The sequence below is a fragment of the Brassica napus genome, unplaced genomic scaffold (assembly GCF_020379485.1).
Source record: "Brassica napus cultivar Da-Ae unplaced genomic scaffold, Da-Ae ScsIHWf_270;HRSCAF=446, whole genome shotgun sequence".
NCBI lineage: Eukaryota > Viridiplantae > Streptophyta > Magnoliopsida > Brassicales > Brassicaceae > Brassica > Brassica napus.
In genome coordinates, this window is record NW_026015992.1 from 12631 (window position 1) to 39987 (window position 27357).

At 35.5% G+C, this 27357-nt stretch overlaps 4 protein-coding genes and 1 pseudogene across 4 annotated transcripts; 2 read left to right on the forward strand and 3 right to left on the reverse strand.

Moving 5' to 3' along the window:
• Positions 1-716: 716 nt before the first annotated feature.
• LOC125601960 (ubiquitin-conjugating enzyme E2 variant 1D-like) lies at positions 717-1996 on the reverse strand. The gene is made up of 4 exons (XM_048773889.1): positions 1765-1996; positions 1439-1578; positions 1175-1300; positions 717-1088 (listed from the first exon to the last, which is right to left on the reverse strand). The coding sequence occupies exons 1-4, from the start codon at positions 1796-1798 to the stop codon at positions 948-950; spliced, it is 441 nt and encodes a 146-aa protein (XP_048629846.1). The 5' UTR covers positions 1799-1996; the 3' UTR covers positions 717-947.
• A 3559-nt stretch (positions 1997-5555) lies between these two features.
• On the forward strand, positions 5556-10489 carry LOC106356848 (40S ribosomal protein S14). Its single transcript, XM_048773925.1, has 4 exons — positions 5556-5659; positions 7403-7488; positions 7581-7710; positions 7808-10489. Exons 1-4 carry the CDS (start codon positions 5587-5589, stop codon positions 7873-7875), a joined length of 357 nt encoding a protein of 118 aa, XP_048629882.1. The 5' UTR covers positions 5556-5586; the 3' UTR covers positions 7876-10489.
• A 361-nt stretch (positions 10490-10850) lies between these two features.
• LOC106412071 (pentatricopeptide repeat-containing protein At2g33760) lies at positions 10851-12737 on the reverse strand. Its single transcript, XM_013852992.2, has one exon. The coding sequence runs from the start codon at positions 12735-12737 to the stop codon at positions 10851-10853; it is 1887 nt and encodes a 628-aa protein (XP_013708446.1).
• Positions 12738-17570: 4833 nt separating this feature from the next.
• Positions 17571-19773, reverse strand: LOC106412163 (annotated as a pseudogene).
• Positions 19774-23851: 4078 nt separating this feature from the next.
• Positions 23852-27291, forward strand: LOC106372881 (putative U-box domain-containing protein 58). Its single transcript, XM_048773923.1, has 6 exons — positions 23852-24760; positions 24858-24954; positions 25076-25399; positions 25492-25623; positions 25700-26380; positions 26465-27291. The coding sequence occupies exons 1-6, from the start codon at positions 24678-24680 to the stop codon at positions 26636-26638; spliced, it is 1491 nt and encodes a 496-aa protein (XP_048629880.1). The 5' UTR covers positions 23852-24677; the 3' UTR covers positions 26639-27291.
• Positions 27292-27357: the final 66 nt, after the last annotated feature.

A 27357-nucleotide genomic window follows, 5' to 3' on the forward strand; every position in this document is an offset into this window, starting at 1 on the left:
TCCCCAGTGCGGTATCCACGATCACGTCCTCTATCCCACCACTTTTTCCATAGACTGAGCCTCGTCACCTTGTCGATAGGAAAAAAAAAGGAGAATTAGGGTTAGGAATTAGAAATAGAGAAATATAAACTGGTGAGATAAAGTTTTTGAAATTTGAAACAAAGAAGAAAAATAAGGAAGAAGTTTGGTTTTAAAAGTAATGAGAGAGAAAATGGTTAAGAGGGTATATTGGCCATTCAATACTCATAAAGTGTGTGTCAATCAGAAGTGTTTGTTTCAGAATAACAACATGTGTGTAGGTGTTACTGCGTATGACCTTTTTGGCTTTTCCTTAACATTTGCAGAGGTAGCTACAGATTTTTTAAGAAAATTTAAATAGCTTAAGCATCTCTAGTCAAATATGCACATTGTGATATTATCTAACTACATGATAAGAGAAGAAACATTAAGTGGAAGTCTACTTTGAAATTATGCTATAACTTTGCATAGTAAGTTACAAAACCTTTGACATCAACCGCGAGAAACAAACCTCACGGGTAGAATCGACCAACAAGGTTAGTGTTAAATACTGAAATCGTATATGTAGTGTTTTCATGTCGAATGATTAGTGTTTGGCAGAGATTGCAAATCAAGAATGACGACACAGAACATCAACAAGTACAAAATAACAATTTACAAGAGATTTTGGACCTCTCTCTCTCTCTCAGTCCTCTCTATATGCAACTAATAATTAAATTCAAAAGATTGAACAGATGGACTGGGGAAGACGCTGTTTTTGATAATTTGCACACAAGTAGAAACTTCATGATCAATCGAACAACATCACCACCATCCACATAGACCATTTTTTTTTATCATAAAAAGCTTGAGAACGACAATGGATTTACCCCAGATACAAAGTTTAGTGTTAGAAGGGGGCAAAGATGTTTTCAGCAAACCAGAAGCTACTAGAAGGAAGTGCCTTCTGGAGGTTGAACAAGCTTACGGTTATGCGACGCAGTCATTTCCTTCTTCAGCTGTACCAGTATATCTTCCATTGTGTACTCCCTTTGCCAGTTCGCAAGAAGCCCGAACTTCTTGGGATCCACCTATACATTACAAATGCATCTTCAGACAAAAGTTACCGAAAGGAACGAGTCAGAGAATGGCAGGATGATGATTTTATTATGAGTACCACTCCTGTTTCATGGTTGACACAAGTCATGTTGATACGTGAATGGAACCGGACAGTGGGAGGTTTCTCAGGGTAATCTTTGTCACAAAAGAGCTTCAACTGATAGATCCTACCTTCATGAACAGTCTGCTCATAGAAGAAGATAAAAAAAAAAAAAATAGATATCTGTAAGGACAAGCAGAAACAAGAACCTTAGTGCTAAAGAAAAAAGCTTAGGATAAGAGCATTGATCAATGCTTATTAAAAGGAGAAAGATATAAGTACGTTGTGAGGAGCGATGATAGTGCCAGTCCAAGAGCGCATGTAAATGTCATCACCATCATCCATTCCGTAGCTCACAGTTCCATCTCCAATACCTTTCTCCCCACGTTCAAGCTCCTCCAGCAGCCGGAAATTCCTCGGTACTATATTGTTATAACAATCCATATTCAAACACATGAATCATAACACTAGACACAATCACAATCTTGAGACATCATCAAGTCATATTATCATTGACCAGGCAAATCATCAGAATACGGATTTCAAAACCCTAGAACAGGAAAATCAAAACGAGAAGAAGAGAGACTAAAGCAATCGAAATCGTTTACCAACAACACTCGTTCCTCCGGAGCCAAGGGTCATATTTGATCAAACTCGTGGATTCTATTCGATCCGATCCGATTTTGAGATCTGATCGTGCAGAGACGAGAGAGACGAGAGAGACGAGAGATGAGGCAACGAAAATCAAGAGAGAATCTTGTACAATGAGAGAAAGCTATCTTTAAGGGGTAAATCGGGTAATTTAGGGGAAAATGGAAAAAGTGTTCAATTTGCAACTTTACTACCCAGGAAATTATTTTCTAATGTATAATCCGTTTGAACCGAGTTCGGTCGAAACGAGTAAAGAGAGATGGAACTTGTTGGTGGGTTAGTTCAAAGGTGTTTTATTAATCGGTGAATGGTAAAGTTACAAATAAGAAAAGTTTGATCTGAAAGTAAGTCGATGCTCGGGGAGCCATAACCGGGAAAATACAAATCGGCGAGAATCCAAAAGCGTAAAACTCTAATTCTAGCTATCAGATGAGTGTGTGTATGTTCGGCTTCCTCTCTCCTTCCCTTTATAGCTGTCGTTTTGTTCCTAATTTTAGGTATGTCTGACCTAATGGGCATGTTGTGGTCGGATTGGACGTTGGGACCGAGCAATCTCTCATGGGCCGATTTGGCACACTTCTCTGAGGCGCCGAGCGGAGGGCTGAGCTCCAGTCGTCGCTTAGTCGGGAGCCGTCAACTTGATCCGGCTTCTTGGGCCGGCTTAGCGGATCAAGTCTCTTATTTGATAGGCTTTGTGGAAAAATGTAATTCATCTCCTACAGTAAGTCCCCTTTAGTTCACTTGTGATAAGTGTAGTCGATCTTAGGGAATTTCTCGAGCTAGGTTTAGAAAATCGGAGACTCTATTGGAGTTCGATGATGGTCTGTCCCATCGACTGTGCAGCAACTGCGCAATTGGGACTGTGAGTAGGGGCAGCAGTATCGCGGTATGTCGCTAGCTCGGGTTTTCTTATGGTTTGGTTCAACTATCAATTGTGAATCAAATACGGTTCGTCTTAACCGGATTATTCGAATATTCGGTTCGCCTCTAACCGATTTCTGGTTTTCCCCGAGAAGTGGAAACGTCACGAAGAGTGGAGGATGAACTTTAGCGGTTTCGTGGGTTCTAATAGCCCGTTTAGACTTAATGATGACGTCTCTAGAGATTTGTGCTCCGTTTCTTATAAATAGGCGGGTACGTGTCATTCTCTCTATTTTTCTCCGCATATCCATGTACTTTCTCTCTCTCTTCTCTGCTTCTCTCTCTACACTGCCTTTTCTTTCGTCATGTCAAGTTGGTCACGCGGATTACTCTAGTCATGACATCCACGAGAAAAACATGTGCCAAATCATAGAGTTGTGTTAGGTTGGACAACCCTAATATCAGATTCAACACGTGTTGAAAAAAAAAACATGTTATGAAGTTTACAAGCCCAAAATATTATACATAAGGTCCATTGACACAGCCGGAAAAAAAAATACATTCTTATATCTTGAAACGAATGATTAGCAAAAAAATATCTAATCTACACTAACTCTTACAGTTCCGTGATCGCTATGGTCCTTTCTACTGATCACTTGCAAGAGATGGTGAAGAGTGAGTGAACTAGTTTTACCCAGTAACAATGTTTTGGGCTATCTCATTCTTTAATTGTTTTGGGCTAAGGCTAACATATTGTTTTGTTCTATTTAATTATTAATTATATATGATTTACGATGTTATCGTTGTTACTATATGAAAACTGAGAATGAGATTCATTCAATACAGCCAACACTTAAAATATTAAATGATTTATTTATTTTTAGTTTTAGTCTTTAAAGAGAAAACAATTTTCAGAAAACATTTATATGCAGTTTGGTTATGTTAATATCCAGATTATTAATTGTTACAATACATTTAAATTTTTGGGAAAACTGTTTTTTTAGAGCAAAAAAATAGTAACTATGTCCCTTTAGACTAATCTATATTTTGTGTCATATTTTCCTATAATACCCTTTAATATTTATGAAAATAATTTTAATAAATAGTTTTACAAACAAAAAAAGTTTGGAAAAATAGTAACATTTGTTAAAATACCTATATGAACTTAATGGTATATTTTCCAGTTATAAAAAAGTTAAAATTATAAATTTCAGATTATGTTCTAAAAAAAGTAGAAATGACATTCTACGAAGTTGAAAACGAAATCTACTTTTTTCATTGAATCTACAATGTTTAGAATACGTGATCTACGTAAATAGGAGTATTCTACAAATATGTAGAATACACATTCCGCGCTTAACCTACCATTCTAAAGTTCTTAGAAATCAAAATCTACACATTAATCTAATTCTAAAACATGTAGAAACCGACTTCTACAGATTTACTATAAATCTAAAACATGTAGAAATCAAATTCTAAAAATTACTATAATTCTACAAAACTGTAGAAATTGATTTCTACATATTAGTTGTATTCTACGGATAAGAAATCAGTTCCTAAAAATATGGAAACAAAATATTTGAGAATATTCACTTTTATATTTTTTAAAAAATCGATTTTTTTTAAAAAAAAAAAAAACGAAAAAGAACAAAAAAAAAACGACAAATCGAGTTTGGGTGAGAATTTGATTTTCTCCCCCTTTGTTCGTGAATGGGAATTAAGGATTTCGTCCCAGAGAAATCGAGTTTAAAGAGTTGAAATCATGCTTAGTCGGTTCAAATCAAGTGGGAATCAACCCGGATATAATCATACAAAACCAAAAAAATCGATTTGGGATTCTTTCCTGGGCACGGGATCGATCGATCTATCCTTAGTGGATCGGTCGATCTGTAAAGAATCGACCTTCGCCGATCGAGTGAAATGGACCAGGTCGATCAGTATATATTTCGCGTTTTTTTGTTCTGAATAATTATCGGGATCGATCGATCCACTGTAACTTGTAAAGCTGGATCGATCGATCCCGCTTGTCGAACTCATTATTTATCTTTTTAAAAAAATTACAATTTTAAGGGCATTACTGCCATTTTTGAAAAAATTAGTCTAATAGGACATAAAGTAGTACAGATTAGTCTAAAGGGACATAGTTACCTTTTTTTTGCTCTAAAAAAACAGATTTCCCTAAATTATTTTGGTTAAATTACGTTTGGTTCATTCTAAATTATTCGAAGTAAATTATTTAATATGATAGGATATGAAATTCAAGTAAAATTATGTTATAAAGGTAATACTTTATTAATTTATAACACATAATTTATTCAAATAGCATTAGCGAAACTTCCGACAAAATATTCTTTTTATTAAAAAAATTCAATAAATGCTAAAATAATTTACAAAAACATAATTAGTAAAACACTAAAAATCAAATAAAATTTCATTATAAATTGAAAATTTAAAAACCAATATGTTAACATAAGCACTGACATGAAAAGCGAGAACCGAATAATTTTATAAACCAAAATGAATTTCATAAATAACAGAACATTGACTATATCTCTGGATCGAAGAAACAAAACCTAATGAACCGTACGAAATACTGAAAGGCCAGACCTATGTTAACATGTGAAAATTATAATTTCATCAGAATATTTTTTCACCAAATATAAAAGTTTTAAATAAATTATATAAAAAACACTGAAAATTATAAAACGTACTTTACCATAACTTATTTTATATTCAAAATGATATTTTTAAAAATAAAACGTATAAATAAAAATTATATAACAATAGAATTTGTTCAATTTAATGGGCGTAAAATGTTGGGCCTAGATATATTGGATCTCAGTTATCCTGTACGGCCATAAAATCACAACTCTGAACCCTAACGGAAGTTTAGACTATTAAAAATTTAAAAGCCAATTATGATCCCTTTAGCTTCCAAAAAGCGAGCAAGAAGAAACCCTAGATTCTGCACTTTTTCCTTTCGAAACCATGGTAAGCTTTGTCTGGAACTTGCTGTTTTTTGTTTCTTAGATTTAGTTATTGAAAGAACTTTATCGTTCCGATTTACATTCAAATAGAGAATCCACAGTTTCGAAATCGTATTATAGGTTTAGATGTTATGTTATTTGGATTTTTAGTAATTATAGCTCTAAATCAGTCTCTCCGACAAAATGAGAATCTTTTTCTGACATTCTATGAAATTTTCCGGTGATTTGGATTTGCAATTTAGCACTTGAAGTATCGATTCTCTAACAAGTATTTAAGATGTTACAAAAACCGTGTGATGTACGTTTTGGTGTGAAATTTATGGTGTAGTCGAGGAGAAAGACGAGAGAGCCAAAGGAAGAGACAGTGACTCTTGGTCCTGCTGTTCGTGATGGCGAGCAAGTCTTTGGTGTTGTCTAGGGCTAGGCAAATAAACCGAACCCGAAAATTCGAACCGAACCCGATCCGATAAAAATGAATCCGAACCGATCCGAACCCGACATAAATACCGAATGGATCCTGTTTTTTGGTATTTTGGGTTATGAGTATTATCCGAACCGAACCCGGACCTAAATGGATATCTGATAGAACCCGAAACATTTAAAATCACAAAAATAACTTCTACCAAATATGATCTTAATTCTTAATATGTATCCAAAATACTTTTGGATATTATTGAACTTCTAAAATAATTATCTATTACATGAATGTTGATGTTGGAATGTGACGGTTGAAGCCTCAAGTTTTTAGATTTTGGTTTTGTTTTCACTGAATAATGTTTCTCATTTCATGAGAATTTAGTTTTTGTTTTACGATTTCATTTATCTTCTTTCTATCACTAACTATGTTTATCTTTGTTTGATGTTTTTTCTTATTTTGAATCGATTTTACTTATGTTTTGGCTATTAAAATATGTACAAATCATGTATTTTAAATCCGAAGATCCGATTTCATTTATGTTTTAGTTACAAAATATGTACAAATGAGGTATTTTTAAACCGAAGAACCAATTGGGATCCGAACCCGAAAGTACAATGGGTTATACCGGTTCCTTGAAGATTTACTAACCCCGACCCGAACCCGATAAAACCCAAACCGGTCCCGAACCGAACTTTTATATAACCCGAATGGGGTTGATTTTGATAAACCCGAAAAACCGAAACCCGAATGGATAAAACCGAAATCCGATTGGGACCCCGAATGCCCATGCCTAGTGTTGTCCACATCTTTGCTTCTTTCAACGACCCTTTAATCGTCTGTAACCTAACCCTACCCTTGTTCTTTCATTTTTGACCAAAGTGATATTTCTTTTTTGCTGAAATTTTGTAAATCTTTTATTTTTCAGCACGTGACTGATTTGTCTGGACGTGAGACAATTGTTCGTATCACTAGTAAGCATCTACATGCATCTCTCTCTAGTGATACCTCGTGTAGGTTTAGCTTATCTATAATTTAGAATGGATTGTTTTATATTTTCTAATATGGTCCGTGCACTCTCTAAGATGAATTGTTTCTATTCTCATCACACTTGAGAACTTTAATGTATTCTTTGATATAAAATTGATTTCATTGACTTCGTATTTGGCTGCTATTAAGTTCCTCTTTAAAGTCGGTGTTGTTAGAGTCTATTCTTATGAGGCTTCTAATCTTTTGAGGAAACTCGTTATTATCTGTTATGGGAATTTGCATTGTTCTTGATTGAAATATACCCATTGCCTTTTAAATTGTTGTATTTTATGTTATGTATAGGTGGGATCAAGGTGCAAGCCGACAGAGATGGGTCCGCACCTTATGCTGCTATACTTGCTGCACACGATGTTGCTCAGCGATGCAAGGTATAAGAGCCGAGAGAATATGCTTCTCCAAGCTTATGGTTTTGTAAATCTTTTTTTTTTTTGTAATTGTAATCGACTTGGTGTGTTTTCAGGAACTTGGAATCACTGCGATGCATGTGAAGCTTCGTGCAACTTGTGGTAACAAGACCAAGACCCCTGGTCCTGGTGCTCACTCTGCACTCAGAGCCCTTGTGCGTTTTGGCATGAAAATTGGTCGCATTGGTAAATAAAAACAAATTCTTCATCTCGAGTAATTTTATTGTTATTGCATCTTAGAATGTGAACAAATCTCTAACATTGTTATTGATTTTGAACACAGAGGATGTGACTCCAATCCCAACGGACAGTACTCGCCGAAAGAGTGGAAGAAGGGGAAGGAGGCTTTGAGTTCTTTTTTATGGAGTCATCTCTATATTCAGCTCTCTCCATCTCTTTCTGTTTCATTTTGTCTTCACATATTGAAATTGAGTTTTTGATTAACTATATGTTGTAGTCTCAACTCTTAACATATTTATCTTGCTGCTATTCTCATAAACATTGTCTTGGATTTTGTTTGCAACTATTTGCCAAGTCTTAGTTGCCAAATCTTTAGTTAGTGGTTGATGAAGTTATAATTGCAATACTGAGACGTTTTTTTAAACTAATTACAAACTGGCAAAACCATCTTTTTCTTTAAACGGCAGGTTCTTTTTATTCAGAATAGACTCTTGTTCATCCTTCACACCAGGAGCAGATCAAGTTTAAACAATCTCTGTATTAGCGTCTTTGGAACTTGGGATAATAGAAAACTGTTTTATTTCTCAACAAAGGAAGCTGTTGCCAAAAGTGATAGAGGACATGGATGAGTGCACTTTCTGCCAAGGTACTTCATGCCGTGAAATAAAGCCCATACCCTGATCATAATCCAGCAACCACAGGTTTGGTTTACTTCAAGTAACGTAGATTGAGTATAGAAACTTGGAAGAAAACATACTAATGGACTAAATTCTTAGAGACGCCATTGCTGAGATGGGTTGGCGAACAAGCCATGCTACGAGTTTGAGATGACAATGTTCGGTGGATTAGATATGAAAAATTTCAATTTTATGATTGCTCATTTTGTTTACTTGGACGTTTACGGACCGTCAGATCGTGAGGAGAACTCATTTTACGGTGTTAACTAATAACTATAGTTTCCTCACTTTTTAGCGAGACACCTCGAAGTATTTTAGAGCACTTGATAGGTTCACTTTTACATGGATTTCTCTAAAAGCCAATAAAATAATGAATAGTCAAAAAAGAAGAAGCTAAAAGATGAGAAAGTGTTATAAGTAAAAAAGAGAAAATGATTCGGTGTATTTTCTTTTTTTTTGTTTTTGCAACAAACGGCTATTCTAAACATGAAGTGGTCTCGGTAACCAGACCGGAATAGAACAACCAATAAAATAAAAAGATTTGTGAAAGATCGAGTATTCCTAGCTAAAGAATCAGCAACCAATAAAAAATTCGGTATATCTTATTCCATGAATAATGGATCATTTATATAGGATTACAATAGCTTTAGAACTAAGTATAACTTGGAGAAAAAATAAACTTGATAATCAAGTAAATCTAATACGTTCTATAAGGAAAATCACACAATATTCATAACAGTTCCTTTTGATGTTCATTATACTAAAATGCTTTTAAATGTCGTAGATGTTGCCTCATTAAAAATTTTATCAAAAATTTCAATGGAAAAAATTATGGTTTAGGGGAAAAAAGTACAGCGCGAAATGATTTCCTCTCATGTATAGGTTGAGACCTTTGAGGCGATATAATCTGATAAGATGAACTGACTTTTTGGATGTGGCAGTGTGTAACGCCTTGTTAAATTGATAAGTTGTCACTTGAATGAACATGTAAGACACATACATCTCTATTCTTATGCGGTTCATGAATCTTCCTACGACTTGACCATTTTCTTTGATTCTCTTGATCTCATAGACTCCAAAACGGTGATAGATTTTTATCTTTGAAATTATAATATCTCCTTTGGGTGTCTAGAGTTTATGTGTTTTCTGCTACATCGTTAAATCTTTGTCAAGGAAAAATTCAATGGAATAAAAACCATGATAAGAAAAAAATTACAACCACATACATTATCACATTTTTTCTCCTAGAAACAATATCTTCAACGTGTGTATTCTGGTAAAATGGAGTATATCTTTAAGAAATTGAGCTTAACAGAATAAACTCTTTTGATTTCTACTATAATATACAGGGTCTTTAGACTTCTAGTCAATAATTCTGAAAATAGTATGACGACCAAATAAATATGAACTACAAATAAGTTGTGACAATGTACGTACCGTTGATCCAATGTCGGGGAGGTTGAAAGTAAAAGCGGGTTCTGTGAAGATAGCTCACTACTTCCAAGAACGTTGACTTAGATTGCAATTTCTTGAAAATTTTGTGAGATGCATGGACGCTATTGATGGTATTAGTGCTTATATTGATGAATAAAAGCAATAGTAACGCATAAATAATATTTGAAGCATTCATTGGTGTAAAATTCTACAGCTATTTATTTCAGTTTGATTTTCATTTTACAATTTTTTTATTTATTTACAGATCGCTTTGTAAATAAATAAATAAAAAAAATGTAAAATTAGAGAGGAATGGTGGTAATTCATAGTCGAAGAGCTTTCTCTAACATAGTGACCCTTGACTATGCGATATTTACTACATTTTTATGGGCGACAAACCTATATTTCAATAGGATTATCTTTGCATATGATTTCAAAGAACTGTTCTTGGCGGTTAAGAAGCCACATCAATGGCAGACTCTTAGATATCAGGCTGATGAGTTGAACAGAGTATTGTCTTTAATGAAGGATTATCAGCTGATGTGGGTTTCGGTGGAAGAAAATAGAGGGGCGGCTTGTAACAAGACAAGGAAGATACCATTCCTATGTGCTAACGGTCATCCGGCGTGGCTTTTTGAGTTATTTGTTAATGAAAGCAGGACCCTCTGATCTATCCTCCGGTGGTGATGGTGTTTGAGAAAGAACTGGGTTTTTATAGGCGTTCATATTTAATTGTGAGCCTGAGTGGTGAAGTTTGATAGTGTTGGTTTTTGGTATGTTTGCTGTATGATAAACTATGTGTGGTTCTCTATCTCTAATATGAATTCAGAAGGAAAAAAAAAACCTTCTGGCCAATAGTTTTGAGGGTTGTCAAAACAGCAATGACATGTAAAAAGTAGTAGATAACTCTGGTAAAATTTGTAGTGGTAAAAAAGTAGTAGATAATATTCGAGATATATCAAATAGAATTTCATCTGGATTTAACCATGGTGTCTAGATTTAACTAACCTTGTTACAAGAAGGACCAAGTTGAAGTTACCAATAGTCTCCACATGAGAAAGAACCTTCTTTGAAGCAATGAAACCGATTTGCATCTCTTACAATAATCTCTCGCTTTGTAACCAATGATGCAAACTTGAAAAAGCTATGGCAGTCACCACATACCCTGAGATTCTTCGTGATTCTTAAGAGACTACCTTCAGGAGTCGCAATCAAACCAAACGCTAACGCTAGCTTTTCGCTATGTAAAGATAACATCCCGACTTTAACCTCTTCATCGACATCATGCAACACAAAGTTTGTATCAGGGACAAAACCCGCCTCTTCAAGCTTCTCAGTCAAGTCCCTGAGAGCATCATATATCTCTTTAGACTTAGGATGAGTCCTGTCCCCAACCTTGAACCTATGTGTTCTGTTATTAGCTTCAATCCAAGTATAACCGGGGACTTTCTTTAAACCTCGTTGGTTCATCAAGTTCCTAACTTTAGCAACCTCCTCCCACTTACCGTCGTTTGCATAAATGTTAGAGAGTAAAATGTAGTGACCTGGGTTTTGTGGCTGTAGCTCAAGCAAGAACATAGCAGCCTTCTCTGCCATTTCTACATTCTTATGGATCCTGCAAGCTCCGAGAAAGGAACCCCATAAAGTTTCATCTTTTTGAATAGACATGGTTTCAATCATCTCACTAGCCTCAGTGAGCCTACCAGCTCGACCCAAGAGATCGATCATACAAGTATAGTGTTTCACGTTTGGCCTAACGCCGTACTTTGTCATCAAATCAAAAATCTCGAGACCCTCTTTGACAAACCCTGCGTGGCTGCAAGCATTAAGCAGAGAAATAAAAGTGATCTCGTTAGGAGGTAACCTTCCATCTCCAACCATCACATCAAAAAGCTCAAGAGCCTTAGTTGCTTTCCCGTGATACCCGTACGCTGCAATCATCGCACTCCACGAGATAACATTTCTGTCCTTCATCGAATCAAACATCTCTCTCGCAGCATCAAGGTTCCCACATTTCGCATGCATATCAATCAAAGCTGTTCCAAGAACCACACCAACAGGAAAATTCATCAAGCGGATGTAATCATGAAGTATCACCGCCTTGTGCAAAGCTCCAAGCTTAGCACACGCGTTAACGATGGTGACAACAGCAGCTCTATCAGGGACAATCCCTTCATTCCTCATCCTTTCGAACAAAACCCACGATTCATCAGGCTTCCCTGAATCAGCACACGCACCAATCATCACGGTCCAAGTCACAAGGTCTCTCTTAGGCATTTCATCGAACAGCTTACATGCATCATCAATCTCTCCACATTTCGCGTACATATCAACAAGCGCAGCACAAACATAACAGTCCAAATCCATGCCAGACTTCAACGCTACTTTATGAATCAATCTACCTACCACAACATCTCTCTTCTCTCTGCAAACCCTAATCATTATAGGCAACGTGTAGTTATCAAGATTCAAACTTGATCGAAGAATCTCCCTGAAAACTCGCAAACTGTTGACGAAATCGTTAGTTTTCGCAAACCCACCAACCATCACGCTCCAGGAGACGGGATCCTTAACGCTCATTTCATCGAACAGAGTCTCTGCATCAGCTATGGCTCTGAATTGAGAGTATATGTAAAGGAGCTTATTTGCGACGGTAAGGTCTTGTAAGAAGCCATTGACGATTGCTCGCGCGTGGATTTTCCCAACCTCTGACACGTTTTTGCAGGTAAGGATCGCGGAGATGTAATCTCTGGTGTCTCGAGAGACGGAGACGTTAGGAGATTCGGGTAAGTTCGGGTGATCAGTGAGAGGAACATAGGAGGATTGTTCGTGTGAATCATCCGCTGAACAAGTGGAGTATCGCACCTTGGTGGTGGCGTTGCTCCAGAAGGGATGAAATCTACCTCTGAGATTTCTCAACATGATGAATGAAAAAGGTTTGTACTTTCTACTTATTTGAAATTTGATTACTATTTACATGAACCGTATATCACACACAATTAGACATAGGTTAATATTTTTTGACCAAAAAAGAAAAAAAAACATACGTTAATATTACGGACAAAATAAATATCTTATATATTAAAATAGAAGTTATAATTTCTTTTATTTGTGATTTTTTTTTTAATTTGGACCATCACTTAGAAATCTTATCAAATATATTTTATTAAGACTAATAATACATAAAATCTTTAAAATACTTTAATCATAATATCTTTTGATATCTTTTTATTTTAAATATATATATATATTTATTTTAAAACTCTAACAAATCTGTTTTAAACGATTTTTACAAGATCTTCATTTTTGAAATTACATTTAAATATTTTCACTAATTTCAAAATTAGTTTGAAATATTATTATACATAAATATATTCAATTATCGTTTATAAAATGGAGAATAAAAAACTTTAGAATATTTTATCTATTATATAATCATAATCAATCATATTAAAATAAATTATTATATTAAGCTACATATAATAAAATTATATTAAATTTATATATTTTATTTTCGTAAGTATAAATATTTATGTTCAAAAATAAAATATAATATGTGGGAAAGATGGGTTAACATTAGCAAACAATATAATACATGTATAAAAATTAACATGTATTTCTTTAAAATTAATAATATGAAATCTTTGTAACTAATTTAATCATAATATATTTTCATTTTAAATATAATATATATTTATATATATTATATTTTAAAAATTCTAATAAATCTATGTAAAAATATTTTAACAATAACTTAATGTATTCAACTGATAAAATAAATATATTTTAAGTTATCGTTGATAAAATGAAAAATAAATATGATAATAGTATATTCAACTGATAAATTTATAAAATTTACTTTCATAAATATAAACTATTTATTTTAAAATATAATATGATGATAGAGCGGCTTAAAATTAGAAAACTATATAATACATGTCTAAAAATTGACATATCTTAGACTTTTGTATATACAATAATATATTATCTAAAATAAATAAGCTTAAAAAATTAGTAAAAAGAAATACAACTTTGAAAGACGACTCAGAATTAGCATAAATTAAATACAAAATAATTTTCAAATATTTTTTCTCATGAATGTATTAATTGCTTAATAATTAAATGCAATTACAATAAGATAAATATATCATAAGAAGTGACAAATACATACAGTTTTAAACAATTAATTAATTATAACATATAAATTATAAAATTATTGTATTTGAAATAGTTATATAAACATTTAAGTATATGATGATGTTCTAAAACAATAATTTGTGAGTAGAAAAATGAAAACAAACAACCGCGCGGTTGCGCGGATAAAAATCTAGTTATTTTATTAAAAGAAAATTTGATTTTGATCAACAATTTCAAAACACATTTTTTTAATAAAGTGACCATCTTAAGTTTAATATGCATTGCGTTTATTTATAATTTTTTTTATCGAATAACATACGTTCATTTAAATTTTTATTCGTGTTTTTAATATTCTAAGTAAAATTTTACATAAATATAACTATATAATAATCAAATTGAAATTATTCATATATTTTTTTTTTTGTGAAATTGCCAAAAATATTACATTCATAGTACCATTTTTCATGTTTACATTAACCACTTTTACATTCACTTGTAATTAAGGATAAAATTTATAACTCTAACGTTAACTAATCTAGACTTATGGTTTAGAATTGAAGGATATGGTAGGGTTTTGGATTATAAAATTTAGGTTCTAATAAATATATAAATAATACTTAAAAATTCAAAAAAATTAAAAATTTTAAAAAATAGTTTCAAAAATAATTTTCTATTAAAAAAAAGAATTTGAAAAAATATTCATAAAAGAATTTTAAAAAAACATTTATAAAAAAAGTTCGAATTTGAAAAAGTATAAATTCAAAAACATAAAAAATATTTATTTAAATAATTATTTATTATATATATAGAATAAAGGTATAAGAATCTTTTAATAAGGTATTTTTGAAAATGTCTCTTTAGTGGTGGTAAACATGAATTGTACCAATTGAAAGTGGTAAACATGAAATTCTTCTTTATTTTTAAAAAATTAAAAATGAAACAGGAGTAATGGCATTTTTAAACATGTCTTGCATTAGTCAAATTTTATTCTTATCAATTTTTAATATAAATGAGTTAAGGGAAAATTGTCTAAAATGACTTAAAATGCTAGTGAAATTACAACTAACTTTTTATGACCAAACAAAAAAAATCAGTATGCATTTTTACTGATATAATCTCTTTAAATTTTTTCTGGTTTTGTAAGTCTTTTACGAGAAAATTTCCTTAAAGTCAGCCACTTCATTCTGGACCATTTCACTCTCTTCTTGACAGGATGTCTATGTCAAACCTTTAAACTCCTCCACCTGAACCGGATTGAAGGCTTGAGGGAGTGTATCACATGTAATTCATGTGTTGTTAACTCAGTGTATACGTTAGTGTGGTTAGATGGTGGTTAAGCTTAAGTTAGGTAGATTAACACTTTTTTATAAAGCTGACTTTACTATATAGTTACAGTTAATGTTGAGATGAATATTTATGTAACATCCCAAGTTGTGATATATGAAAAGTTTAAGAGAATTGATTTGGCTACCTATGTCACCAAAGCTGGTTTATCTTTTCGTTTATACACCCGTTTAGAACTTCATAGTTAAGCGTGTTTGGACTAGAGTAGTGAAAGAATATGTGACATATCAGGACGTGATTTGTGATATCGTGTAAGTGAGGCCAAAGCACGGAAAAAAATTGGATGGTGATTGCGTCGGGTGGTGATTGCAGGGTCAGTAAAACAAGACTTTCGGATCTTTGAAAATTAAGCACCGACCGTTGGAACAAACGGATAAGGTCCACAGACCAAAAGAATGGGCGTGGATGACCCATCAGACCAAGAGAACGAGCGTGAATTACCCCATTAACAGTGAGCAGACGGGAAGTTACAATTTCATAACAAACTTTTCTCTCCCTCTTTCCTTCTTCATCGATTTTCATCTTCCTCAACATTTGTACTCTTGATATCTGTTTTCGGGACAAGCTATAAGCAGCAGCAGCACCTCTCTTGTCTCACTTGCTACTCTTGGTCACGTTTTGTTGGGATTGCGAAATCCCGTGTCCAACATTATCTTATCTTATTAGTACGATATTGTCCACTTTGGGCCTTAGAGGCTGGTCCGCATGAATTTATTTTTGGTTTCCTTCCCAAAAGGCTTCGTACTATTAGAGTTGGACATCTCTTTATATATTAGACACTCCTTGTCTAATTATCCAATGTGAGACTTGGATTGACATCTCTCATTCTCCCCCTCAAGCTAAGGACCACACACCTTGTGCCCTTTTCCTCTAGCGAATCATCTCGGTGCCTTGTCGCATCTTCGACATTCGACACCCTTAGTCGCAAGGTTACTTTGAGTTGCTTTGAGGATGCTCTTCCCACAATTCCAGGATCTTCTGACTAATCTCTGCCGAACCTCTCTTTCCACCTTGAAGGGTCTCGTTCCTACTCGAAAGGTATTTTGGTTTTCTTGCAGATTTCTTGTCAACCTGGCCCTGATACCAATTGTTGGGATTGCGAAATCCCGTGTCCAACTCTATCTTATCTTATTAGTACGATATTGTTCACTTTGGACCTTAGAGGCTAGCCCGCATGGATTTACTTTTGGTTTCCTTCCCAAAAGACCTCGTACTATTAGAATTAGACATCTCTTTATATATTAGACACTCTTTGTCTAACTATCCAATGTGGGACTTGGATTGACATCTCTCACGTTTGACCTCTCTTTTGCCTTTTTTTTGTTGTTGTTTGTTTACTATTTTGGTATCACGTGTAATTCATGTGTTGTTAACTCAGTGTATACGTTAGTGTGGTTAGATGGTGGTTAAGCTTAAGTTAACTAGATTAACACTTTTATATAAAGCTGACTTTACTATATAGTTACAGTTAATGTTGAGATGAATATTTATGTAACATCCCAAGTTGTGATATATGAAAAAGGAGAATTAATTTGGTTACTTATGTCATTAAAGTTGATTTATCTTTTCGTTCATACATCCGTTTAGAACTTCAAAATTAAGCGTGCTTGGGTTGCAGTAGTGAAAGAATGAGTGACCTATTGGAAAGTGATTTGCAATATCGTGTGAGTGAGGTCAAAGCACGGAAAAAAGTTGGATGGTGATTGCGTCGGATAGTTATTGATTGCAGGATCAGTAAAAGAAAAAGAAGACTTTCGGATCTTTAGAAATTAATACACCGACCGTTGGAACAAACGGATGAGGTCCACAGATCAAAAGAACGGGCATAAATGACCCATCAGACCAAGAGAACGGACGTGGATAACCCATCAATCGTGAGCAAACGGGAAGTTACAATTTCATAACAAACTTTTCTCTCCCTCTTTCTTTCTTCATCGATCTTCATCTTCCTCAACATTCGTACTCTTGATATCTGATTTCGGGACAAGCTATAAGCAGCAGCAGCACCTCTCTTGTCTCACTTGCTACTCTTGTCTCACTTGCTACTCTTGATATCACATTTTGGCCCGTCTTCTAAGAAAATTCTCATGGTTTCTGATTCCATACCGAGTCTTCTCTATTATGTTTAATGCTTGTATTATGATTACATTCTTATGCATTCATACTTTGTTTTACTCGTTTTGTGTAGTTTTTGTCAGGCCGAAAAAAAGGCAGTTAACACAATTTCATCCATATGTTTCTGTCAAAAATATATCAGCAAAAATACCCCCGAAAAAGAACCTAAATAAGAGATTCATATAATAAAGGGGATATGATTTGTGTCAATTCACATGAATATTGCATAAAATTTCCAGAAACATCTCTCATCTTCTGTCTTCATAACAAATTACTTTCTCCGAGTGTAAAAATGAAAGAAAAATATCCACTGAAACCAAGAGCAATGAAACCTTCGATGCTATAAAAGAGGAGGTGCAGAAACACAAACTGTGAACAAAGCGACTGAGATCTCAGGGTTCTGTTATACGTTGAAGCGGAAAAGCATCACATCTCCTTCTTTAACAATGTACTCTTTACCCTCTGATCTCAACTGCACCAAAAGAAAAAAACAAATAATTCTCAAGAAAACTCCCGAGTAGGCGAAGAGAATCTCATATGATACATATTGAGCTCAATTTTAAGGATAGGGGGAAGAAACTCACAAGTCCTTTATCTCTTGCTGCGGCAAGAGAGCCAGCAGAGACAAAATCTTCATATGCAACCTGAAAACAAAAACAAGAACAAGTGACAATTGAAATGATGTCCGGCTACAACTGTACAAGAGAATCAATCAGTAAGAGGAAATAAAAAATGCTTACAGTCTCAGCTCTAATAAAACCCTTCTCAAAGTCAGAGTGAATGACACCAGCAGCTTGTGGTGCAGTCATGCCTGTATCAACAAATGTTTTGTACCAAATTACTTCCGCATCCCCAGAAAACAATGCATGTTGAGAACCCAACTAACCTGCGTGTATCGTCCATGCTCTTGTTTCCTGCCATAGGAGAATGGATATTTTAGAGGCAATGTTTCAAACTAATACTGTGTATGTGAACATATCTCACCTTTTCACCAGAAGTGAAGTAGGTCTGCAAACCGAGCAGACTGTATGTGGCCCTGATAAGGTTCCCAAGGCCACTCTCGCTGACACCTAGCGAGTTCAAATATTCTGTCCGCTCCTCAAGAGGAAGCTCGGTTAACTCAGACTCAACCTGCTTTCAATGAGAGTAAGGAAGATTTGTTCAAGTAAAATCTTGCCCTCAGCGCATAGGAAAGATGTATGATTCCTGACCTGAGCAGAAACAACGACATGACCAGACTGCAAATCCGAAGAAAGAGCCTTAACTTGTTCAAGAAAAGTATTCTTGTCAGGGTCGGCAAGATCGGTTTCAGCAACATTAGCGACATAGATCATAGGCTTCATGGTAAGCAAGCAGAGATGCTTGACAGAGTCCTTCTCGATGTCATTTAACGCAACAGAGCGTGCAGGTTTCCCGTCCAGAAGGCTTCCTGAATTCTTTGCAGAGCAGATTTTTCGGCTTCCTCCTTGACTTTGGACTGGGAATCCTTAGGCTTGCCTTTGTTAAGTCTGTCGAGTCTTTTACCAATCTGGTCCAAGTCGCAGAAGATAAGCTCGAGATTGATGACATCAATGTCAGAGGTGGGATCAACTTTGCCATTGACATGAACAATGTCGTTGTCCTCAAAACAGCGGACCACCTGGAGGATGGAATCCACTTCACGGATGTGAGACAAGAACTTGTTCCCTAATCCCTACATACAAAACCAATCAATCAATCTTCAAGCTTGTGAGTGACTTGTTGTAATCAGATCAGATACAAGAGAATAATGACCACACCTCGCCTTGACTGGCACCCTTGACAAGACCAGCAATGTCCACGAACTCAATGGAAGCAGGGACCACTTTCTGAGAGTTGCTGAGCTTAGAGAGCACTTGAAGACGAGAATCAGGAACTGCCACTATACCAACATTCGGCTCAATGGTGCAGAAGGGGAAATTAGCTGCTTGCGCCTTTCCATTCTCAACCTTTATTGAAAAAAAAGACATTTTTTCACAAACGCAAGGTGTTCGACGAAATGCCTCAGAGAGATAAAGAAGAAGCTCATAACCAAAAGAAAAAATGACTTACGACGGCGTTAAAGAGAGTGGACTTCCCGACATTTGGAAGGCCAACGATTCCGGCTTTGAGGCTCATGCTTACTGTGGAAGAAAAGCATCGCTTCTCCAGAGTCAAAACTCCCACGAACTTGTTTGATTTTCCGGAGAAGCTGAACTGGTTTCTCAAGAGATGGTGAGACTTGCACGGTAGCAAAGACAGAGCCGTGACGACGCTGCTACAAGCTGCTCTCGCCATTTTAACAGACTCCTATTCTCTGCCTCTCTTCTTCTCTCTATCTTTCTTTCTTTCTATCTCTCCCTCCCAGCTTTTAAAGGCCCAATACTAATAAGAGGCCCCAATTGTGTACATTTTATTTACTCTTCTCTTTTTTAAACTATAAGAGTAACATTATTGGTCAGAAGTCAGAACCTCTAAAAAGATTTCAAGAAAAAAAATATAATACTACTATAATTACTCAACTATGTTTTACTTTTGTAAAACCAACTCAAATGTTAATGGTATGACATTTGTCATTTGGACTTCTTAAGCCATTTCCAACCAAGACATATTTAAGCTAACTGACAATTACGGTTACTAGTAATATGATCCTAAAAAAATTTAGGAGATCAATCCAATAGCAAAAGAGGAATGGCAAAAACAAAAAGATAATGCAGTTAGAAGGACTTTTAACATGTCACTAAGCCCTTAAATCCACCAGAGAGAATACAACACAATCTCCCCTTCCCCCACCCCCACACCCAAGTCAGTTATATTCTCGCAAGGCTTAGATTTTTTAACTAGACAAAACCTATAGATAAAATACAAGTTGATAATCTATGTCGCTAGAGGCAAACCCACGTCGAGTATTAATGAGTCAGCTGACACATGTTAAAATTTAGTTTTATCTGTTTTTTCTATAATAAACTAGGATCGGCCCGCCCTACGGGCGGGATATTAGTTAATTTGTTTATTTTTATCGTGACTTTGATTTTTGATAATTCTCCCATGATGGTGGCACTAACTATGGACTAATGAGATTATGTGATGGGGAAAGTAGCTCTTTGAAGTTGAGATATGTTGTTTAATAACCTGAAGTTGTATTGTTCATATTATCAAATAACAATTGGTTGATGAGTGGATTTTGTTTTTAATATACTAATATTATATTTTATTAGTTATGTACGCTAACACCTAACATATGTTGTAGCTAAATGATTGAAGATATTAAGTAACTGGTTGAATTTCATAGTCTTATTTGCTTTCCACAGAATGAGTTTTTTTTGTTCCCGGCGGATAAAGGACAGAAGGTTTATTTACAACTTTATTAAGGACCTTCGAAGCCTCCATATCTTTCTCGAAATAAATAAGACTTCGGTATTTTTATGATTAAGATCGCCATGAATTGTTGACAAAAAAAATGATCACCATGAGTGACCTTTTTTTTTGAAACACTTGGTATTTTTAATTGAAATTGTGTAATATTATCAATTAAAATGATCAACCGAACTACTAAGGAAACAAACAATGAGATAGTTCGCTGAAGGAAATATTTTATTGAAATTGTGTAGTATTATCAACTATGTTTGACTTGTGCGATTTAAATGTTATTTTCATCCTTGTAGTGCGAGGAAACTTCAACTATATAATTTCTTAAAAATTTGAAGACCAGCAAGAAAAACAATTTAAATATCCAAGTACTATAAGCTCAAACACTCAGGAGACTTATATTTAAATACTAAAAGTTTTATTTTTGTTTCAAAGTAAACGGTAGATGGAAGTATCGTTATTCTTTGGTGTTTCACTTGCAAATAAAATTTTTAAAATAAATTGAACGAAACATTTACTAAATAATAAACATTCAAAAATGTATAAGATGTACGTCAAGAGGAGAAATCTTATGACCAACTCTTTGGGACATATTAAATTTCTTCTTCAGAGTTTAGTGTAGCTAAGTAAGAGATTTGATTGTATAAACTGAATGTAAATGTTGGTTTCCTGGAAGCTGTAACACCAAAGGCTTTGAATCGGTTTGCAGAAGATAGGGAGGCTTGGTTAACATAATGATGGGACTCTTAAAGATGCAATTCAAGCAAGATTTATATTGTTTTCTTCTGTCACCTGTCAAACACAACCTTTCGGTTTGAAAAACAAACTCACATAGTTTTATTGTTTCTTTCCGTGGTTTTTCTTGTTGAAATCTTGTAAAATGTGGTTTAAAAATATTATCATATAAAAAAAATCTGATTACTAAAATTTCTTAATCCCAGAATTATTATGTCGTTCCACCATTTTATGAATCAAAAATAATAAGACGGGAAAAAGTCTAATACATTATAATGAAATTTCAGATTCGTATAAGAATCTCAGCTCATCTTAAAATTTCAAATCTAGAATGCATTTTTCTTAGTTCCCAAAAGTCAAGTTTTTAACTTCTCGTCATCATCATCTCTTCGCCAGCTGAATGTAGAGACAATGTAGTGTTCATTAACCGAAAGCGTTTTACAGAGTGTAAACCGCAACTTCTTTCCCTCATGTAATTCTAAATAGCATATCCGTTGAAGAGTTTTGAGATGTAAGCTCAAGCATTCAGGAATATAATTTGGTCCAGAGACCTCATCATAATTGGTACAGATTCAGCATGGAATTATATATCAGTTAAAGCTCTGGAAACAGATCACTAAGAATGGAAAACTTTGAGCTTACCTGGTTGAGAGTTAAATAAGGGAGGTAGGTGTTGGTGTTTGCAGAGCTAGGTCACGATTATGGAACCAGAACATCGCCTTATTTATTGGATCAATTTGAGACGCTTATGGACGTTGTAGAATCAGAGAGCTTGAAGTTGTGGTTGCTCCGGTAACGTCAAACCCACTCACCGAGCACATTGAACCTTCCTTGTAGAGATTATCAGACGGTGGGCATAGACAGAACCTTGGATTTTCATGCGTTCCCTAACTAAAACAATCAGAAACAATGAGTGAGGAGAGATATACACTAAATGTAAGATATACTTTCTTTCAACATACATAACATCTAAAAGAGATATGAACTTACCTGAGCAGCATATGTCTGTTGAAATGGGCTCTTCTCAGAATTAAGCTGAGATCAAAATTACAATAGGAATCCACAAAGATCGTTCAGAAAGGTCAAGTAATATCACAATTGAAGATCAAAGTTCAAAGAAACTGACTACAATGGACAATCATATAGCTTGTAGAGAGATGATCAAAAAGAGAGGAAGAACCTCCTAGAATCTGAGGAGACGCACTTCGCTGGTGGAGCTAAAACGATCGGCCTCCAATCGGCAAGTAATAGCGCAGAGGTTACTATCACAGTCACTGGAAAAGTAAAAAAGAAAGTGATTGAGAAAGAATGAAGTGATGAGAGATTGGATAGGAAACTAACATATTTATAGTGGAGGATTCAAGCGAAGGATTCAATGAGGGGATTCATTGAATGATAGATCGTGTGAGTAGTGGGAATTTGGTGTTAATGTGATCGTCAATGCGGATGCAAGAATCCAACCGACTTCCATAAAACTTCCATAACGGTTCAGAAATTCAATCAAGAGTTTAAGAAATCAAATCCAACAGACAAATACAATGCCATCCAACTGAACTTGACTGGGGTTCATAGTAATATACGAATCTTCCTTGGCCGTAGCCTGAACTGCATATGTGACTGCGGCGGCTCTGCCCTTCGTTCCTCGTCGACATTTTTGGAGAAGAAGACGACTACCGTATTAACCTACAGACAAAGCCCAAAGATCAAATTATGTTAGGCCTAACAAACTGATTTCAATCAGTTTTAAGTAATGTAGCAAAGCCCATCAATAGTGAAGTTATTAATCAGATCGAAGCCCATCACGCCGAGAGTTAATGAAACGCAGAACATCACTTACCTGGACACGTGGCGCCATCTCCTTGCTCGAATTTCCTAGCTGGCAGCTGAGGTGGACACCCTGGGAGAGAAACAAAGCCTATTTTATATATAAAGATATGAAATTTTGTACATTTGGTTAACATTCTTCTCTTCAGATCCACCTAGCTAGGGTTCGATTCCATAATATGCTGCTTTATTACTGATTTTTTCTTCAAATGATTTTCATTCTGAGCTAAAGCCCAATTGTTGACAACATTTAAATTTTGTGATGTGTCCACCACTGTTTGTCGCGTGGCGTTAGAGTTGTCGTCTCTCGAAGCAGTTAAACGGAGGACAATCTCTTCTGAAGATGCAAAGATCAGGTGGACGTTCTGATACAGACGCAAGTACAACAACGAATGGAGCATAGTCTACGACAATGAGTGTACATGCGGATGAACAAGATCAAGTGGAGATCGAGACTTGAAGAAAGGAGTGCTGGCCAAGTTAGAGTTAATGCAAAGACATTTTGGAGGGCAAGCATGAAGAGATTCACCTTGGAGAAGGGATATCTCACGATGGAAAGTTCCTTAAAGATTTTCTATGAGTTTTAGGGAACTTACTATATTTGGGTAGGTAGTAAATATTGGGTAGATATGCTAGGTTAGCCGACTTGATTATTGTGTATATATAGTCTATACTACCTATGTATTAGGGTTGTCACCAAAATTGTATTCTTAGCATAGGAGTGGGTTTCATAAGCTTGTAAACGAGTGAAAGCACTAAGGGCTAAGGGGAGAGATTCTAGAGGTTTTGTATTCGACCTTAGGACGTATGAGGCTAGAGCAACAAGTCAAAGGTGTCTTGATCTTGTTGAAGTTCATACTTGTAAGTTCACTTAAAAAAAATACTAGTAATACACATATCTTCGTAGATATATTCTTTAGTGTGCCGTTTGCCTTACATTTGTGTGGTAGTTCTTACATTTACATCATCATAGTTATCTTATTTAAAGAACCCAATAATAATAGGCCTAACCTCCTTATTTTGGGCCGAGGTAAATGAAGAAAATAGACACGTCATTCCTTCGTAGGTGCAGACTACGATGATGAAGTTCAAACGACGTTGCTCTTATGAGTTTAATTTTGTTTTACCTTCTCAAGAAGAGGCTCGGGAAGTTCAAAGGAGAGTGTGAACTGTGAAGTCAACAAGAGTTTCAGAAGAAGAAGAACTAAGTTTAGCATCTTTTATGCATATGGAAGCTCGCAGGAGTTTGGCCCATGTAATTAGTTCTCGTTACTGATCACATCATCCTTTTTCTTCTTATTTCTTTTCATCGATTCTAAAACTTTATCTGCATTTGATTGTATGTCGAAGATGAACTCTCAGACTTCGTATGGAGTTGTAGGGAATTCCAACGAGGAGAAACGAGTTATAGAAAAAGCAAGGAGGTAATTACACTGCCTCACCTTTCCATTTCATTCTTCTGCTTCCTTTGTGGGTAAAATCTCTAGATATAATAATAATATACTTAACGGTTGGATCTAGTTTGCTCAACTGGTTGACTGAACGGAACTTTGACAAGATAAAGGATGAGATCGTCCAGACCATTATAAGAGCGTCCCCCTCTGCTTTCGTTATCAAGGTGCGTGGCCTTTTTTTATATATATATTTGTACATCTCCATGCAACATATAATTCCAGAGTTTTTTTTGTTTCTTTTGTATCTAAATATCTAATGCTTTAGTACATATGATATGTGTACAGTCTCTAGTGTGTTTCATTTTAGATATGGCGATGGTGGACAGTACTGCCAATGTCTTATTCGCTCGTCTATCAGTCCATCTTTTTCAATCTCTTCCCCCTTTCCCATCAGCTGACTGTCACGGCGAGATTACCACTTTCGAGAGGCTCTTCTTGTGTAAATGCCGAATGGAACTTGAACACTCATCTCCTGAAACTGATAGGCATGCACCACTTGTTTACGTTGACGAATCTGACTGTTGGAGATTTATCAAGACCGTGCGTCTCTTGGCTGAAATTTTCAAGAATAGGATGCTCTCCAAAACTACTCGCCAAAGTATTATTCAGGTTAACTTAATTTGCCTCTTTAAATCTGCCAATTAACTGAGCAACTTAAAGAAGAAAATCATATTTAAGACTTTTTGTACATTACTTGTTAGGTGCTCATGAATCCCATCTTCCCACCTGAGAGGAACACGGATTCTATGAATTGTTTTCTGTCCTTTGTTGGAGTTCTAGCTGACTTTAAATTTTGTGATGAAAATTTCAAGCAGCTACTGCAAAATTCACGGGTAACACTTTATACCACCATTACCTCCATCCAAATGCGCATTTTGTGCGGCCGTGATTATCTCGCTTGATTTACAGGCTGTAGAGCTGGAGAGCAGTTACAATGAACAAGTCACGCTTAGGAAGGAAGCAGAAGATGCACTTGCTAGAAATGAAGGAGAACGAGATTTAATGAAACGGCTACTCGAATCTTACAAGGAAGACAAATGTAAATTGCATTTACATGCTCAAGGTTTGGAGCAAAAGTACCAAAATGAGTCAAAGCTTCGGAAAGAAACAGAATGTGCGCTTGCAATAGAAAGGGAGAGCATTGCCAAGGTAAGGCTTCGACTGGAAACTCTCGAGAACGAACACAATAACTTGCGGTTGAAAGCTGAGGAGCTCGAGAGCAACTACACGGACGAGCTGATTCTCAGGAAAGAATCAGAAGTTTCACTTGATAAAGAAAGGAATGAGTTGGAGGCGATGACGCAAGTGTTTGAAATTTGTAAGACAGAACAAGAGAACCTGACCTCGCAGGTCAGAACTTGGCAGGACAAATACGACCAAGAGTTGAGCGTTAGGAAAGAAACGGAGGATTCTCTTTCTAGACAAAAAGAAGAGCTTGAGATAGTCAAAGGACTACTAGAAGCATACAACCAAGAAGCAGATGCAATGCGAGAAGAGAGGGATAGTGCTCTCCAAACAGTACAAGAGCTCACAAGAAAGCATTTGGAAGAGCGTCAACCACCGCCCTCGTTTTACTGCCCTATCACACAAGTAAGCTCTTTTCTTTGTAAGATGATTACTTGCACAACACTCAATCTCGTAGACATGATATAATAATATGTTTTGCTTTTGCAGGAGGTGATGAAAGATCCACACTTTGCTGCGGATGGATTTACATACGAAGCAGAAGCTATTAAGAAATGGTTTAGCACAGGTCACGAAACGTCACCCATGACAAATCTCCAGCTTCCTCATCGCAACCTTGTCCCAAACCGCGCTCTCCGGTCTGCTATTCAAGATTTGATTTGAGTTGCTTTTCATTCCGGTTTACTATAAAACTGAAATTTGGTTTCTCTATTTTGCCATCTGGTTTTTGGTACTCTACTATTTTATTTTTTCCATAAACCATAAATATGGCAATTTTTCTCTCCTAATTCCCAACTCAAGACACTATTTTTGTCTTTAAAACGAGAAAAGATAAGACAAGGCAAAAGCTCCAAATAGAAACTCTTAAAACTGAACATGATGATAACATGCGTTTCAAGGCCTCTGAGGAGTTTATGGCGATGAAGCAACTGCTTGAAACTTGCAAAAGAGAACAGGAGAACCTGAATTCACAAGTCAGGAGTTTGCAGACAAGCACGAGCAAGACGCTAGCCTTAGAGAGGGAACAGAGCCAGAGGATGCTCTTTGTAGAGAAATACAAGAGTTTTTTGACATACTCAATGGGCTGATTGAATGAATATATATTACAACAGAGAAGCAGATGCGATGTGAGAAGAGGGGAACAATGCACTTGAAGAGATCTCAACACTAGCAAAAAGGAAGAGCGTCAACCTCCCCCATCGTTTATTTACCCATATCTATCTCACAGGCAAAACCCATATCTTTACAAGAAGATTACTTGCACAACACTCAATTTCGTAAGTAGCCTAGGTAGTAATATGCCAAGTTACTATGTGTTTCTTACTTTCATAGATGTTGCTAATCGAAAATTCGAAACCATTGACAAGTACTCCAAATGGCAT

Bases quoted from the DNA above. Each gene is read 5' to 3' on its own strand.
- LOC106356848 (XM_048773925.1), top strand. From the start codon at position 5,587: ATGATCCCTTTAGCTTCCAAAAAGCGAGCAAGAAGAAACCCTAGATTC. The intron at 7,489-7,580 runs GTATAAGAGCCG...GTGTGTTTTCAG, and splicing joins ATGTTGCTCAGCGATGCAAG to GAACTTGGAATCACTGCGAT. The intron at 7,711-7,807 runs GTAAATAAAAAC...TTTTGAACACAG, and splicing joins CATGAAAATTGGTCGCATTG to AGGATGTGACTCCAATCCCA.
- LOC106372881 (XM_048773923.1), top strand. From the start codon at position 24,678: ATGTCGAAGATGAACTCTCAGACTTCGTATGGAGTTGTAGGGAATTCC. The intron at 24,761-24,857 runs GTAATTACACTG...GGTTGGATCTAG, and splicing joins GTTATAGAAAAAGCAAGGAG to TTTGCTCAACTGGTTGACTG. The intron at 25,624-25,699 runs GTAACACTTTAT...CTTGATTTACAG, and splicing joins AGCTACTGCAAAATTCACGG to GCTGTAGAGCTGGAGAGCAG.
- LOC106412071 (XM_013852992.2), bottom strand. From the start codon at position 12,737: ATGTTGAGAAATCTCAGAGGTAGATTTCATCCCTTCTGGAGCAACGCC.
- LOC125601960 (XM_048773889.1), bottom strand. From the start codon at position 1,798: ATGACCCTTGGCTCCGGAGGAACGAGTGTTGTTG. The intron at 1,579-1,764 runs GTAAACGATTTC...ATAACAATATAG, and splicing joins CGGAGGAACGAGTGTTGTTG to TACCGAGGAATTTCCGGCTG. The intron at 1,301-1,438 runs GTACTTATATCT...TTCTATGAGCAG, and splicing joins CTATCATCGCTCCTCACAAC to ACTGTTCATGAAGGTAGGAT.